The 14987-nt window shown below is 39.4% G+C and overlaps 1 protein-coding gene across 2 annotated transcripts in view; it reads left to right on the forward strand.

Annotated features, from left to right (window-relative positions):
• Window positions 1-6330: 6330 nt before the first annotated feature.
• LOC119728389 (rho GTPase-activating protein 7-like) overlaps window positions 6331-14987 on the forward strand; it is a 67780-nt gene continuing 59123 nt past the window's right edge. Inside the window, exon 1 of one of the 2 annotated variants that reach the window (XM_038200608.1) lies at window positions 6331-7026. In XM_038200608.1, coding sequence (XP_038056536.1) covers window positions 6867-7026 — 160 coding nt within the window. In that variant the 5' untranslated portion in view covers window positions 6331-6866. Of the gene's footprint in view, window positions 7027-10937; window positions 12949-14987 lie in introns of those variants that run through there. The other variant, XM_038200607.1, reaches the window with a different exon arrangement.

Below are 14987 nucleotides of genomic sequence, written 5' to 3' on the forward strand. Positions count from 1 at the left end.
AATATTTTAATACAATCGCTATCTTAAACTAAATTAAAGCAATTTAGAGATATAGGCCTGTGAAGTATGATGTTCAATTGTTCATGTACACAAGCTGCCCTGTGTGAATTAAAGCCTGTTGCATCACTATAATTTATATGCACTGAGCTGTAAAGTGAAATGTTGACCCTACCAGGTCAGCTGTGCCATAAAAATCTGTGCTAGGTCCCTACTACCCCCCAGTCAATGACAGGCTTGACATGACCTTTGACACCATAGGGCCAGAGCCTGCCACCAACAAGGTCAAAGGTGACAAGTAAGTTTTCTAACACAAGTGTGTTTAGCTTTAGGAGGACCAAAAGCCATTAAAAAATCTGGGTGCAGTTGTTATTACCAGCTTAAATGTTCAATTTATACATTTTCTGTCTTTTAAAGCTTTTTCCCCCAGTAAAAAAAAAATGGCCCCAGAGTTTGGTTATTAAAATACATCTATGCTTTTGGTAAAATTACTCAGATTCTCTACACGATTTTTTTAAACAAACTCTCAAGCTGTACTACATGAACTATCTATGTTGAATGCATCTCATCACCTTTCTTTAATAATAGACATAATTTCCAGCGCCTTGAGTACCTAATTGTTGGTAGATACGTGCGCTATATAAGACTCCGATATTATCACAAAGTGCCTGGATGAAATATTTTACTTTTACTTTTGAAAATCATTTATACAGAAAATCCGCATTCACATTTTATATAATTGGCAAAATTATCTTGGATAAATTGCTTCCATGGCCTGCTTCCATGAGAGCAAAATTTACATTTTGTAATTTAAGAGATACAAACCGATGTTAGCCCATGCTTTGACATTTGAAATTTATGATGTTGGGATAATTATTGATACCAGTAGCAAAGAAAACAGATTAGAGTTTCACCATTGACAATATTGACGTAGAAACACCTCAATAAGCGGCATTATCTGCAGCCAAATCACCTTGATTATTGATAATGGTAAGCAGGAATTAAAGGATTACACACCCACTTTTAAGTTAACTGGCAGGTTTTTTTTTATTTATAGTACAAAGTTGGAACCAACTGATACTGTATCATGGACGTAGGACATCTAAAAACTTGTATTTTTTAAAGTTTTATAATCCCAACTCTATGGATTAATGTAACATGCATGGTAGATTGCAAGACGATGGAACAACCTGTGGATTTTATACTTGGATTCACATTTATAATTTTTCCCAGAAGACAAAGTTTTGATAATTGGGTCAGAATATTTTTTTTTAACTTCCTGACATTTCGAATTCCCCTCCCACCCTATGTGTACAGTAGGTCTGAATAGGATTATCATGTAACTTTTCCTAAGATCAGCGGAGTTCCTCTTTTGTTTTAATTCCCATGTCTGCCCTTAAAAACCAAAAACATATATACAAAGTCTTGTGAATTCTTGGAAGTTCCTGTTTTTGGTGGTTTTACAGTTGTATGCCTGGAATATGAGTTGAACTGAAGCAAATTGAAGAGACATGGTATGTGCACTTTTGTGTTCCCGTGCATTCAAGCTCTCAAATTGGTCGATAACCTTTGTAACTTTTGAAAACAAACTACTTGTTATATAGTAAATATATATTCCAGTGTAAATGCTACATGTAAATGTAAGTCCATAAACTTTTCCATTTGATCAGTCTTCATATAGCGCATGCAAGTTCCTAATGCATCAGTCAACAAGTCAATGGTCCTGGCAAAGGCTGGCAGTCCGAACTTGATCAGCAGATTGACGGGAGTCCACGTCCAGTCGTCCAGGGGAAATAATTGAATAATGATGCCAAAAATCCCGCCCCCTGCCTTGTTATTTCATGAATGGGAGCCTTTGAAGTCAATAAGTACGCCTGGGATAAAACAGCAACACAAATAGAAAAGATAACATGATGAGATCCAATGTTTTGTTGATTTTGTGATACGCGTACGCAAACAGCATAAAGGTCAAGATGCAATCTATATCATGGTTGTAGGGGATGAGTGTATTTCCTAATGCGATACCATGGTGCATGTTGCGGTTTGTATTCCAAGGAATCCCTGAAAAAGTTCTCTTAAAAAAAGAAGAAAAAAAGAAGGAGATGGGAAAGAATTGATGAGAAGGTAAAATCCCCAAGAGATTGATTAAAATTGAGACTACTTCATCGTCGGCATATGTAAATAACTACACTTAATTGTCAAAACATGTCTGAACATTTTTAGGTTAACTGCCAACTGTGTCTTATACCTCCAGAAATATGATTCATCAAGATTTTTTTTCGAGGTATGATATTTTTTACTCTTCCCTCAAAAACAAACCTCTGTGCTCTTTACTCTAATTTGCTTGGCCAGGGCTCTTTGCTCATATGCCTTGCATATGACCTGCCCTGAAACTATGAACATTCCAGCCATTGGAGTGCGTTCTGTGTATATCCTTCTTAATATGCCTCATTTGTATCTTCAAGTTTGCCCTTATGCAAGGTCTTATCGTTTATCCTCAAATAACAGAATAAAGCGCTAACACATGTTTCACATTGTCTTTTATTAAAGTGGTAGAGCTACAAGGAAAATAGAACAGGGATGTCATTTTCCCCCCTTTGAGAACCTTGGATGAACAACCAGGATATATTTCCACGGTCCACCTCTCTTGGGGATTCTGTAAACTGTTGGTTGTATTTTTCTCTTGGCTGAAAATAAAAATTTGCTGCTAATTTCCAGATAAGGTCACATCATTAACAATTCAAGCTAACAGTGAGCCATTGTCTTCCGAGTAACATAAACCACTTTAAAATGCTTTTAGCTTGGTATCACCTTAGTGCGCTCTAGTCATTCTTTTTCATAATCTTATATGTGATTGAACTCAGTAGGAGAACTCAAGAGAAAGGCCGTTCATGGTAAGGGGTCTTTCAACAGCTCGGGTTATTAAACAAAACTGGACGAAGTGGAAAGTAACCTGTGCTGTCATTTGGAGCAAGTGGGCCATTAATTCCATGATGATTGATCCCAATGTGATGTTACATACAGTTATGCTCAGATCCAATGGCATTGTCCAACAGTCTATGTATTTTATGAAGCAAAAAGTGGAGCAATATTTTCAGAACACTAAATAGAGTGTAGACTGTCGAGGGTACACTGAATTTATAAATGTGTTTCTTTTATGTCATCTATAATATTGGTTGCCTCATGTGCATTATAGTTCACATCGTCAGCAGGGAAAACCCATTAAAAAGAATTTCTTCAGACAAGTGACATACCAGTGTTTCAAGGAAAATGAAAGTGAACCTGAACAACTTTAACTCTTGGTTCGTTTTTGTTTCCCCAAGTTGATTCTCAGCTAACTTCTCTTTGTTATAAATTAAGGATTATACCCAATGCTGTGCGAGTCAACAGTGACATGCAATGCCCTCCATTAATCCATTCCACTAGGACCCTGGATTTCTTCTTGGCGCACATGTAGATGCATCGGCCACAGATGTTAGGAAAACAGGGCCAATTCCCCAAGACATGGAGAATTCCTCGAAAGGGTGGCGCAATGAATCTTGTGCCGCAGATCCTGACAGTCGCGAATGCTGACAATTCTGCGGTCGCCACATTGATCTGCACATGTGTCCTGCAAAAGTCAAACCCAAGTCCATGTCCATTATATGCCAGAGGTATTGCTCACGGTACTGTTTGTATATATACGTTCATATGGAGGTGAGGTCACTCACCCCATGAGAAATTGTGAAGTTGGAGATCCATCACTGAGCAAAATGTTGATTAATATTGAAGCTTGTACTGAGTTATGAGAATTCGAGACAGTGAAAAAATCTTGAGTTGAAAGTTTCTTGTAAAAAAAAGAAAAGGAAATGCATGTAGGTGAACTTTCTCACAAAGTACATACATGTACATACTTTGGCAGCAATACCGCATATAAACAAACTCTTCTTTTTTATAACCAGCCTCAGGGCAAGTACTGTAATTGCATTTGGGGGAAAAATTGCAAGAATTTGAATTCACGCTTTTCTGTTGTCGGTTGTCACTGGTGTGGAACAAAGAGAAATTATTTTGAACTATAAGCTTCATTTCATTTTATTGCAGTTCTCTTTGTACATTGTTGTTTGTGTCTTTGTAGCAACTTGAACTCGAGTGTACTTTTGGGTGTACTACATGTATTTTGTATTTTCGTGCACTAGTTAGTTTGTTTTCCTTGCTTGCGATAATAAGTTTGTTTTGCAAACACAATAACACAGGACTTATTGGAATGTGTGTACTTGTGTGCTCTTGAAAGGAAAACGTTACACAGTGCATTTTTAATTTCTAAAGTGTACAACATTTCCCAAGTTTACAATAAAGTGAAGTGAGCCCTCTTGTGGTACAGTAGTAAATACCCCATCTCTTAGAGCAGTGCAGACCGCCCTATTATTTTGCTGAGGGGTGTTCATATTATTGAACAGTGTGCCATCATGAAAAGTACAAACATCTTGTGTGCCTTATTATTAAGGGATGCATTTTAGCACCTTTTTTTTCCAAATTGAAGGTATTAACATAGAATTCTGCATCCAAGGTTTTTCCCCGTGGTTAACATCAATCTCTTTATTTCTTCTTATCAAAGCTTTGTGTCAGTCCCCGAGTCCCGGTGCTTATGTGTCTCGCTGCACGTAGGCTTGTCTTCTTTACACACTTTTACCAAATTTATGTCGGACTTTGACTTGGTATGAGAGGTCAAATGCTTGATGCTGTAAATCAAATAATGAATAGGGATGTTCACATGGTGCAAAGATTGTCTGTGTACTTTTTTTTTTACCACAAACCTTCTTACAACTGCCCCACTTTGAGTTAATTGCATTTATCATTTTACTTTTTTGCCGGTGGATGATGCATTTGGGTATGCTTTATAGCTGTCAAGGAGTACACTTGAGAATGGAAATGAATAAAAGTGTGCTGGCGCAGATCTTTGACTTTTAAGTGTACCTTACATTGTAGGATCTTGCACTGGGAACACTCGTCACTCTGATTGGAGATGCGGAGTCGGGAGTAGTAGTCTTCAGGTCTAGAGCTACACTTATCCACCTGTCCTCCTGTGCCGCAATTTCCTGTCTGTAATTGCAGTCGTGATTCTTGGCTAAAACTGACTTGAAAATTATCTTCTCATTTACCGATGAAGAAGGTATTGCAGTAACATGGCACTGAAAACAATATCCCTTTTCATCTACTTGTAAGACCATTAGAGTTTAGGTCACATCTACAGCCAAGTACATACGTGTAATACAATTGTAATGGGCATGTTGAAGTATTTCAGAAAGAGTTCAAAGTGGCTTTAACAATAGCAAAAGTTTGAAAGACCAGTAAATAAGAAGACAAAATCATTTTTGGGGTTGACTCTGGTTTCAACTGAAGTTTTAGAAACGAGTGCACAGTTGCTGAGAGAAGGAAAAGAAGGCCCCCTGCTAGTCTAAGACAACAGACATCAACCCAAAGGCACTACCTTGCCTTGCCGCCATCCACTAATGCTAACAGACCACAGAGTTGCAAGTGGTGCGGTGGTCTAGACATTTTAAACGTTGACAGCTTGCCTACAGGTACATGTGCAGATGAAGCTTTGCATCCTGCAGTATGTGTGCCAACACTTATAGCAGCCAAGTTATACTAGAGAAAATAAGAGAGCATGTATAAAGAATATGCAAAATTCAAACATTGGCAGAAATAATTCACCTTTTTAAAGCTAACTTAACTTTTATCTGATTTGAAGTCCAACAAAGAGAGGTTTTTTTTATGTGAGTTTTTTTCTTAGCCTTTTTGTATTTGTACAAAATTTACCCGTATTAACATGCAGTAGGAATACAGCACTTTATAACTCCCTTGTTCCTGTTGAATTTGACAAGCCGTACTAGTTTTGTGTAAAAGTTCACATATGAAGATGTGTTTTTGGATCTCAGATTTAAATTGGCACACCGGTATACATTTTCTTGTTACCACCTTGAATGTAAATATTTAGGGTACATGTGTCTTAAATACACTGGTCATGAAGCAATTATTATGCAACCCTGCACTTCAGAGAATCTCTCCTCTGGTCAAAGAACCTAGTACGATCCGTTGGCAGTAATACATGTAATCTTCAGCTGCACAGTCAAGCATTTGTATTCCCTCGCTCATCCGCACAGCAAATTCCTTTTTAATACAGTGGCGCCTGCAGCCTGGTATGCAAGTATCCCAAAGCAGTGTGTACAGAGAGTCAGTGGTGGTGTACGTGTGTCCAGAAACTTGGCGTGTTCAGCGCCAGTGATTTGCCACACTCTCCCTGTATACAGGTACCCCTCCCCTTATTATAGATTCCACTTACAAAACCAGGGGGCCCCTCTTCTGTACACAACAATGTACGGGGACTGAGTTAGCAAAGTGGCGTGGCCAAATCAGCCCTGAATTCACAGCGGGGAAAGCTTTATTGTCATTCACAAGGGACCTGCTGGGTTGTGACAGGAGGCCCAGCAATTTGGGGAATTTGCTGAATTTGTGAATGCCGAATTGGTGTTAGTACTAACTACAACTAGTACTTGTGGGCACATGTGGACGGACATGTGTTAGGTGTTAGGTACCACTATAACTAGCTGTTTGGGCTTGGTAGAGGGATGTCCAGCAAAACTATAATCAAAACTACATCTACACATGGTCATTCCTGGCTACCGTTTTAGGATCTACAGTTCCAAGATACATAGTTAGGCTTGGAAGCTGCTCTACTAAGCCATCACTGATCAGGAAGTACTACATGTATATTGTGAAGGAAAAAGTGTCATCATTCTCAGGAAATACCAAGTACCTCTGGAAAGAATACCCAGACTGTGGTTTCAAGTACTTTACAACGATAACTTTGGAATGAAAGAGTTGTCAGCATGAAGGATCTTATAAAGAAATACATCCATCTAAAGAAGGAGCGATGTCCACCTGCCAGGGCTGCCACTTATCCGGTCAGGAGGTACTCCCCATACTGGCGATACCAAACACCTCTACAAGTGCCACAACCTCAAGATACCCATCAACCACTTCCGCCAAGTAAGTAGAGACCCGGACCAGGTAGAATGCCATAACCACATCAACCTACCCGTGCAGTTTTGGTAGGATTCCCTTCTCAAAATCCACCGCTACACGGCTACAGGTCCCCGACCACACATTCTTTACTTCAGCTCAGTCCCAAGGGGCGTAATGTTTGGATGCTCCCTCCAAATACCTTCAAAAACTTCTTGATGGTTGATTTTGAAGTATATGGGAGTATTGGGATTAATCTTCGATATTAAACTATATATGCAAATATCATATTAATCATGCACACCTTGACTGCAAGATTTTTATGGAGATCCATTGTCATCTTCATATTCTTGACAGTTTACCCATTCCCATTGGTTAAGAGCCCGTCACATGGCACGTCTTAAACGGATGATAAAAACATGGCTGGCTGGTGGTCTTAAACACTATGTTTAAGCATAGATAATTACCCACAGTTTTGCCTCGGGTAATTATTACCATTCCAGACTTCAACCAGTCTTAAACATAATAGTGTTTAACACCTCACAAGCACACATTTATTCCCTTAAAAACATTCCAAAACTTTTCTGTATATACTTTCATCCCAAATATAATGTTTCTGTATTCTTACATTGTCGTAGCTCAAAGGTAATTGGAGACGAATGCAAATATAACATTTCTTGAGAATATCTGCCCATAGTATCTACCTCCTTTTGTACACAAGCAAAAATACAGATGTATATTCCAAGGTTTTTGGTGTCCAGAGAACCAATTCTTCCTCACTTAATCCCAAAACTTAATCTATTTAATCAATGCTGGATCATTGCTGTCCATCACTCCCCGATCCATTCTCTGTTTGTTAAAACGGCCGTGAAGTGGGTGGACCAATAGTTGTCTGCATAGGCTAAGATAGGGCCAGGAACATATTTATTCAGTCGGCTGTCTTTAGTCACTATTAATCCCCCAACCCAACAGTGGATGCTTTTAATACCATCACCGGTTTCATTTTTAGAAACAGATTATAAGCCACTCGAGTGTGCATTGTGACTGGTAGTTATCCCTCTGTGTGTACTCAGAAGTTTGAAGTCTCTGAGAAAACCTTTTGCCAGATTTAGAAAGTTTGCTTTGGGTGTAAGTAGGGATTATTGAAAATTCTCTCCCAAGGACTATAGTCCTTGAATAGGTATTGGAAAGAAGTAAAAAATTGTCTTAAGATACATGTATATAGAATCTGTACGTAATGTAAGATTTTAAATATGTCATATAGTTGGCCCTTATAGGGCCAAAAAAAAAAGATCTCCGCTTCCAATTACATGGCATTTGAAAATAGGGTAGGTAGGGAATTTCTTTTGGCGATTTTTTTTGTGTACGATCATATTGAGGTGTCTGCGTATAGTAAAGGGTAGTAATCAATGGTTTTCAGGCTTTTTCCCCCTCATTTTCCCCCCAAGAAAATTAGGGTAGGGGCTGTCAAAATAGGGAAGGTAGGTTAACCAGAAGTAGAACAATTTGGGGTTTTGGGGGCCTAATTACAATGCATTATAGCTGTAAAATATCAGTTAATTGGTAATTTGAATGTTGGTTAATATTTTGATGTATATATTTGCATTGTATGGCTTGGATGGTGGGGTTGATGTGTGATGTAAATCCTGAACCAAAGTTAGATTCTGGTTTCAATGTTCTTTTAAAAAAAAATTCAGCAAAGCATTAGGCCTAAGTTATGAAAGATCTGTAAGAGAAGCCGTTGTACTAGCAGTATATCAGAATTTGTCAAGGAATTCAAAGATATTGCATGGTTCATCTTTATTTATTTGTATAAAGCCACACCTGCAAGATCCTTTATGCTCTGTGGGTGAAATTGTAGCCTACAAGCTGAGTTTTCACGTACTTGGTCAGCTGTCCTACAAGTTTAACAGTGTGCCTACAGCCATTGAACTTTCCCCTAAAAGAAAATGCCTTATTTATGGACAGGCATGCTTGGTCTTTGCAAAGTCTCGATTTTAATTAGCAGCAGACGTGCAGTACCAACATCGCACCCCGGTGTCACATTTACTGTATAGCTGTTAATACAGGCAGAGGATTATGGCACATTGCTCTCATATTGTTCAGAGAAAAAAATACAAGGTGGGCCTGTCGGCAAGGTAATGGGTCGGTCGTGTGTGTGTTAGATCCATCTTGTAAGATGTGGCCTTGTCACATGATCATTTTTCCCCAACATGTACATATTCTTTCCAACATGTACAGGAAGGTTCATTTAACGAGACAAAAAAAAAGAACAGAAAGGATATGGTCCTTTTGTTTACCTCAGGGATTGAGTTTTAGGTTAAATTTTTCTGAAACTGAAGGGCCTGGCGCCTTAAAATTGTCTAGGTCTACAAGAATTTGCACCAAAACCTGCTGGATTTTTAAGAATCCTTGAGCGATTTGGGTTTGGATTCCAAACTGTTGTCTCATTGCTTTTTATTGTAAATCCAGGTTGACTCGAGGTTTGAGTGGAATGAATAAAGGTGTTTGCCTGGTGTAAATTTTTGTTGTTGTATTTTCCAGAGACCTAAGTAAAGGCTCATGGGTTGGTTCAGGATTATATACCAGGATTTACACTAGGATTCTTGCATCATAGTCCACACTGTAGCCTGTTGCTGACTTTTTATTGTAGTAAATTATTGACTACTTTATCGACCACAGTTGGTGTTGACCTAGAACTTGCATCAATCCATTCATATCCTCTCTTAAATAGTTCCCGTGGCTCAGCATCCCACACACACACATCCTTTATGGGTTCATTCAACCTTTTAGGTGTATATAAAACCCTAATACCCAGCAAATCCATAAGTCGTCAATTATTAATGGGTTTTTATGGGCGGTCAATTGCTTCATTGGGCCCGTTGAATGGCGGCGTATTATGTACGGGGATTAGCGCTGACATTGCGCGGCACATTGCCACTTGCAACTTTCCGCTTTTTTTTTTTGCCCCTGTGGGGTTGCTCAGAGTGCAAGTGCATTTTAAAGGGGCCATGAAAGATGTTTTTATTGGGATTTTGAGGTGTATTTTTCTGTCCTATTTATTCTGCCATATCTGGGGAAAACAAGAAATGAAAAAAAAGAAGGAATCTTCAAAATTAATACTTAAAATACGGTAGTTTACAAATACATGTAATAAAGATGTGTCCACAGATAACTGTGACTTAACCAGTGATGGTGAAACATTTCTGAAAGTTGTGTTCCATATTTTTTTTCTCCAAAAACTAGAGATTCAAAAGTAAGCGGCAAAAGACATCATATTTGAAAAAGGAGGGCAGACATTGGAGTAATGCCTCTGTGTTCCCACCGCCGCCTGTAATATTTACCCATTAAACCTCACTGCTTTTCTGTTTCATAGATTTTGTTCTAAGTAAGAACATGTGTATGTAATTTAAACCGAGCTTCATCAATCTTTCTTGCCAAACATGTCTTGTGACCTGCAAGGTATGTAGACACCATGCACAAGTCAAGATAACTAGAGTGAAAGAAGAACATCAAACATGATATGCTATCACTCAACAATTTGTGGGCATTTATATTGATGTTCACTTTCGGCATCATAACAAATGACCCAGCCAGCCTTCAGTGCATATCAGAACAACTTAGGTTTCATCTAGACTCTACCATCCCTCCGAATTCCATCTTATGAGCAGAAGTTTTCCTGGACTGATAAAAACCAACTGCTGTACATGTACAACAAAAAGCACCACCATCAATGATTGTATGCAGACCCTCTTGATCCCCCGCTTTAAAAAAAAAATCCATGTGAATAAATCCCCTTTGGTTGCAACGAAAGACCCCAGTGGCCTGTCAGTATGTGTGCGTGCCCCAGTCCCTTTACAATTTGTTCATCCTTGTGTGAAAATACCCTCAACAGGGATTTGGGCATGGGCCAATCTCTTGAGACCATTGTGAGATGCAGATGAAGCGGAGGAGGGGAACTGCACCACAATGCCCTGGCTCTCACTTCTTCAGAAGCCCTTGGCAACTTCAAACCCCCTCCAGGCTTCTGCCAGCATTTGCATGTCAAAGTGTGGGATGAGTGCCTGTACGCTGGAATATATCTCTTGGTATGTGTGCACTGCTTTCGGGGCTGAAGCTCCACTGCATGGCCACTGTGATTATTTACAAATTCAGACCTGCGTGTTGTTATCAAATACGGATTAAGGTAGGGATGAAGGTGTCTCCATGTTCCACAACAGCTTTTGTACACGGTGCCAGACCTGCATACATGAAGTGGCTTTAATACATGGAAATAGTAACAGAAATAGTTGAGGATACCTTCAGTTTTTAATGTGTAATCTTGCTTTACTGCATTGCGACTATGGTGTGCCGACTATATTTGCAGAGACTCACTTGAAAAAGTGTGAGCAGTGAAAACCTGATGGAAACGTAATTTGGAACTTTGGTATGCGTGATGCTGTCAAGCTGAAGGAAACCTCCATGCCCTCAAGGAGAAGTGATTTGTTCCCAACTTATTACCACTGAAAGAGAAACTTGAGCAACTCCCAGACAGGATACATGTGTATTATAATCATAATTTACAGCATTACTGTATTTATCCACAGCTGATTCCCATCACGGAACCAGACTACTAAGTGCTCCAAACTAAAGTGCTACTAACTGCTTACCACTCAGTACCACTGAGATTTGTCATTCCATTGTGTTGAGAGAGTGCCTGGTGTCTTGTAGGGCTTTTTCTTTTTTGAGAAGAAACTGCTTGGAATAACATCAGCAGTAAAACTGATGTGATGGATTTCTGCCCGAAGTTGCACTGCAATTGTAAGGGTTGGTTAGATTTGCTTCCCTTGGACTATGTAAGGATTCAGTGATGCGGTCTTGAATGATGACATAAATCACATTTGCTCCTTCCAGCCCATTAGGCCATTATTGTACCAAGGATCCATATATATCCCATAGGACAAAAAAGGAGGCCGCATTGGACCATATATAGTACTTGCTGGTGGAGTTTGAAACTATTCAACTTCTTTGAAAGAGTGCATGGCGATATAACATGTGTAACTCAAGACAGCAGCAGTCACATTGCACCTTTATTATCATTATGTAACAGCATTCCATTCATACTCGGGAACTATAAATGGAAAATCGACTGTGATGAGTCTGACAAGGAGCAGGTTTTCTAGATGCTGCTTATCACTGGTATCTGAACTGAATGTAACCTTCGGTTCATGTTCTCCACTTGGTGTAAGACATTGTAAAGATTAGATGTGCAGCACAAAAAGGTCTCGCCTCTCCCATGCATCAACTATTTAAACAATTTCATGCTACGGGTAATGATGTCCAATAACGTCATCCATTACTGCCATCCACCAAGAGACGAAGCTCGCTATCACCGGTCAAGCGTAAGGCAGGAACGATCGCCTTAATGTTTTGAATATATTGCCGTACTGTGCATGCCTGGCTTATTAAGTCTCCGCAGTATGACTTCACAGCTTCTCCACAGAAGCTGCACCGACCTTGCATCTCTTTGGATATGGGACTAAAGGTTCAGCCTGAACGGAGATCCACTCTACCTCATTAATAACAATTTCCCCCGCAACAATAGGAGGTCATTCGGTTTAAATCCCGGGGCGCATGCTTCACTCAGCCTGACAAAAGGAAAATTTCTGCGGCAAATGGCCATCTGTAACCTGGCGGTGTCTTCTTGCTGATCTGTGGCAGTGATGGCTGCGGCATCATCCACACCATACAGTGAGATCCAAAGGCGGGACTGCAGTTATGGGGCTCATCAGCAGCAGCGTGGTCTCGCCATGAGTTCATCACCGAGTCCCAGTCCCAGCCCGACTTCCCCAGATGGAGTTTTTCTGAGGAAGAGGAGGATCACCCCTCCAGAGATACAAATCAGTTCAGAGAATGGCAACACCAGACGATGGATGCTGCATAAGATGAGACTGCAAACCCTATCCCTTGGTGAGTTGTCTTGTTGACAATCAAAATATCCCCCTTTCTCCAGTGGCATTTTCTTAATTCTGAATTCTCATGCTTCTGGGGCAAAAGAAAAGATCCCGCTTGGCTTAAACTTGAGTACACAAATACAAAGCCTGTGTACATCACAAGTGAATTCTCTCACTCTCAGGGAAAATAATAAGTACTGTATAAACAATATAATGTAACACCACAGGAAAGTACAATACGGTGTATTTGTTTACAGAAAGTGAAAAAAATGTAAGGGCCCATCTCAGTAATTTTGTAATTTTTTCAGTTGTCTGTCCTGGAGGGGTGTTCAAGTCCTTGGATAAATCCCAGATGTTTCAATTGACATGCTTTACATTGACATGCAAGTATCTCCAGAAAATCTTTCATTCCATTTTAGGATTTCTAGCTTTGAGATCGTGTAGAATTCTGTCATTTCTTACCAGGACTTTATAGCCTAAAATATGTTCTCAAGCTTAGTAATATCGAAGTAACGCAGACTTTGTGTGATTGGTGGCTGTGACATGGAGGTGGCAATCTCATTACCATTCACTGATTACTTTCACCGCATGATTTGGAGCGTGCCAAAAAAAACCCCTCATGATGCACAAGCTACAAATATCAAAAGGCCATGTCAATCAAAAAGCTAATGAAAAGATTCCATTCAGTGCAGCGATAATAATGTTATGTCTTTCTCCCTACCCTTCCTTACATAGCACCTCCGTGGTTGAGCTGGTCGCGCCTCCCTGCACAACGCATTAGTGGCTAGAGTGTATAGTTTATGTGGTCCTGTCAAAAACTCTTTGCAACTTAGGAGGGGTGTGGGAAGGGGGTGGAGGGAAGGAACTGAGAATTAATCCAACCATTGTTCCCTGATTGACCTTCCAAATTCTGTAACAAAGGGAATTGTCACCCTGAAAAACCACACTGATAGACCCATCTGAAACCTTATAATCATTCCATCATTGGAAGGTTTTACATGTATGTTGAAGTCGAGTTGCTCCTGATAGCTGGATAATAATATCTAGATGATGAATCTGGAGTGCTCAGGTAAAGGTCTATTTAAATAAAAGACCATCTTTTTAAATGGAAGAATTAAGAACCTCGCATTTACATTTATACATTGCCAATAAGTACAACACAGTTTACTTGCAGGTACAATTTTTGTTCCTCAAAACCAAATTGTAGATAGAATGTTTCATGTGGTCTCAGGAAACTGAAGTATTCATTACCAACCTACATGTGTGCATTATCTTAATTACCTGTCACAGCTTTTCAGGTGCTTTGTCGTCTACTTGAGTTTCATCATATATATATAGCCTCCATCTTGTACTAATGAGCCCTTTCATGTTTTTTTTTCTTCCTGGCATATGAATTGATTCAGCTATTTCCTGTTTCTACACTCCTCAAAATAATGTCTTCATTACAATAGCATGAAAACGATCTTCAGAAAGCTGAAGGAAAATATTCCAAAAATTTTGGCTTTTTTCACCTCGCTAACTTCCTGTTGTGATTTTGATTACTCACTGCATTGCTTGGCAACCATTCTTGTTAAACGTAGAGTTGCAGCTATCCAAAAAGTAACTGACAAAATTATTGTTGAAAAGCGTACTTGGTTTAAAGATAGTAACGGCACTTAACTCCCTGTGAAATTATACTTTCTGGCATGCTGTCATTTTTTATGAAAACAATAAAAGAAGGTCATTTCCAAAAATTTTGCTAAGCATTTTTGGAAATTTCCGTTAGTAGTTCGTTTCTAATTCAGCGAAGTCGTGAATGGGTGCGTGCCAACGTTGGCATGACACACGCGCGTGCAGTTGCTATAATTCATCGGTTCAGTGCCTGACATCGCGTAGCTGCAATCTGCTTTGTTTTCTCGGAATATACAGCATTCACTGAGCTAAAACTTCATCAGGTTAGTTGTTAAGCACCCGTCTTTAGATTTTGAGCACTTGTGTTGCTTCAAATGAAAAAAAAAATGCACAAATGACAAATGATATGCTCTACCTTTAACCAGTTAAGTGGCTGAAAATCAC

Source organism: Patiria miniata, unplaced genomic scaffold (genome assembly GCF_015706575.1).
Source record: "Patiria miniata isolate m_02_andy unplaced genomic scaffold, ASM1570657v1 HiC_scaffold_20, whole genome shotgun sequence".
Classification (NCBI taxonomy): Eukaryota; Metazoa; Echinodermata; class Asteroidea; order Valvatida; family Asterinidae; genus Patiria; species Patiria miniata.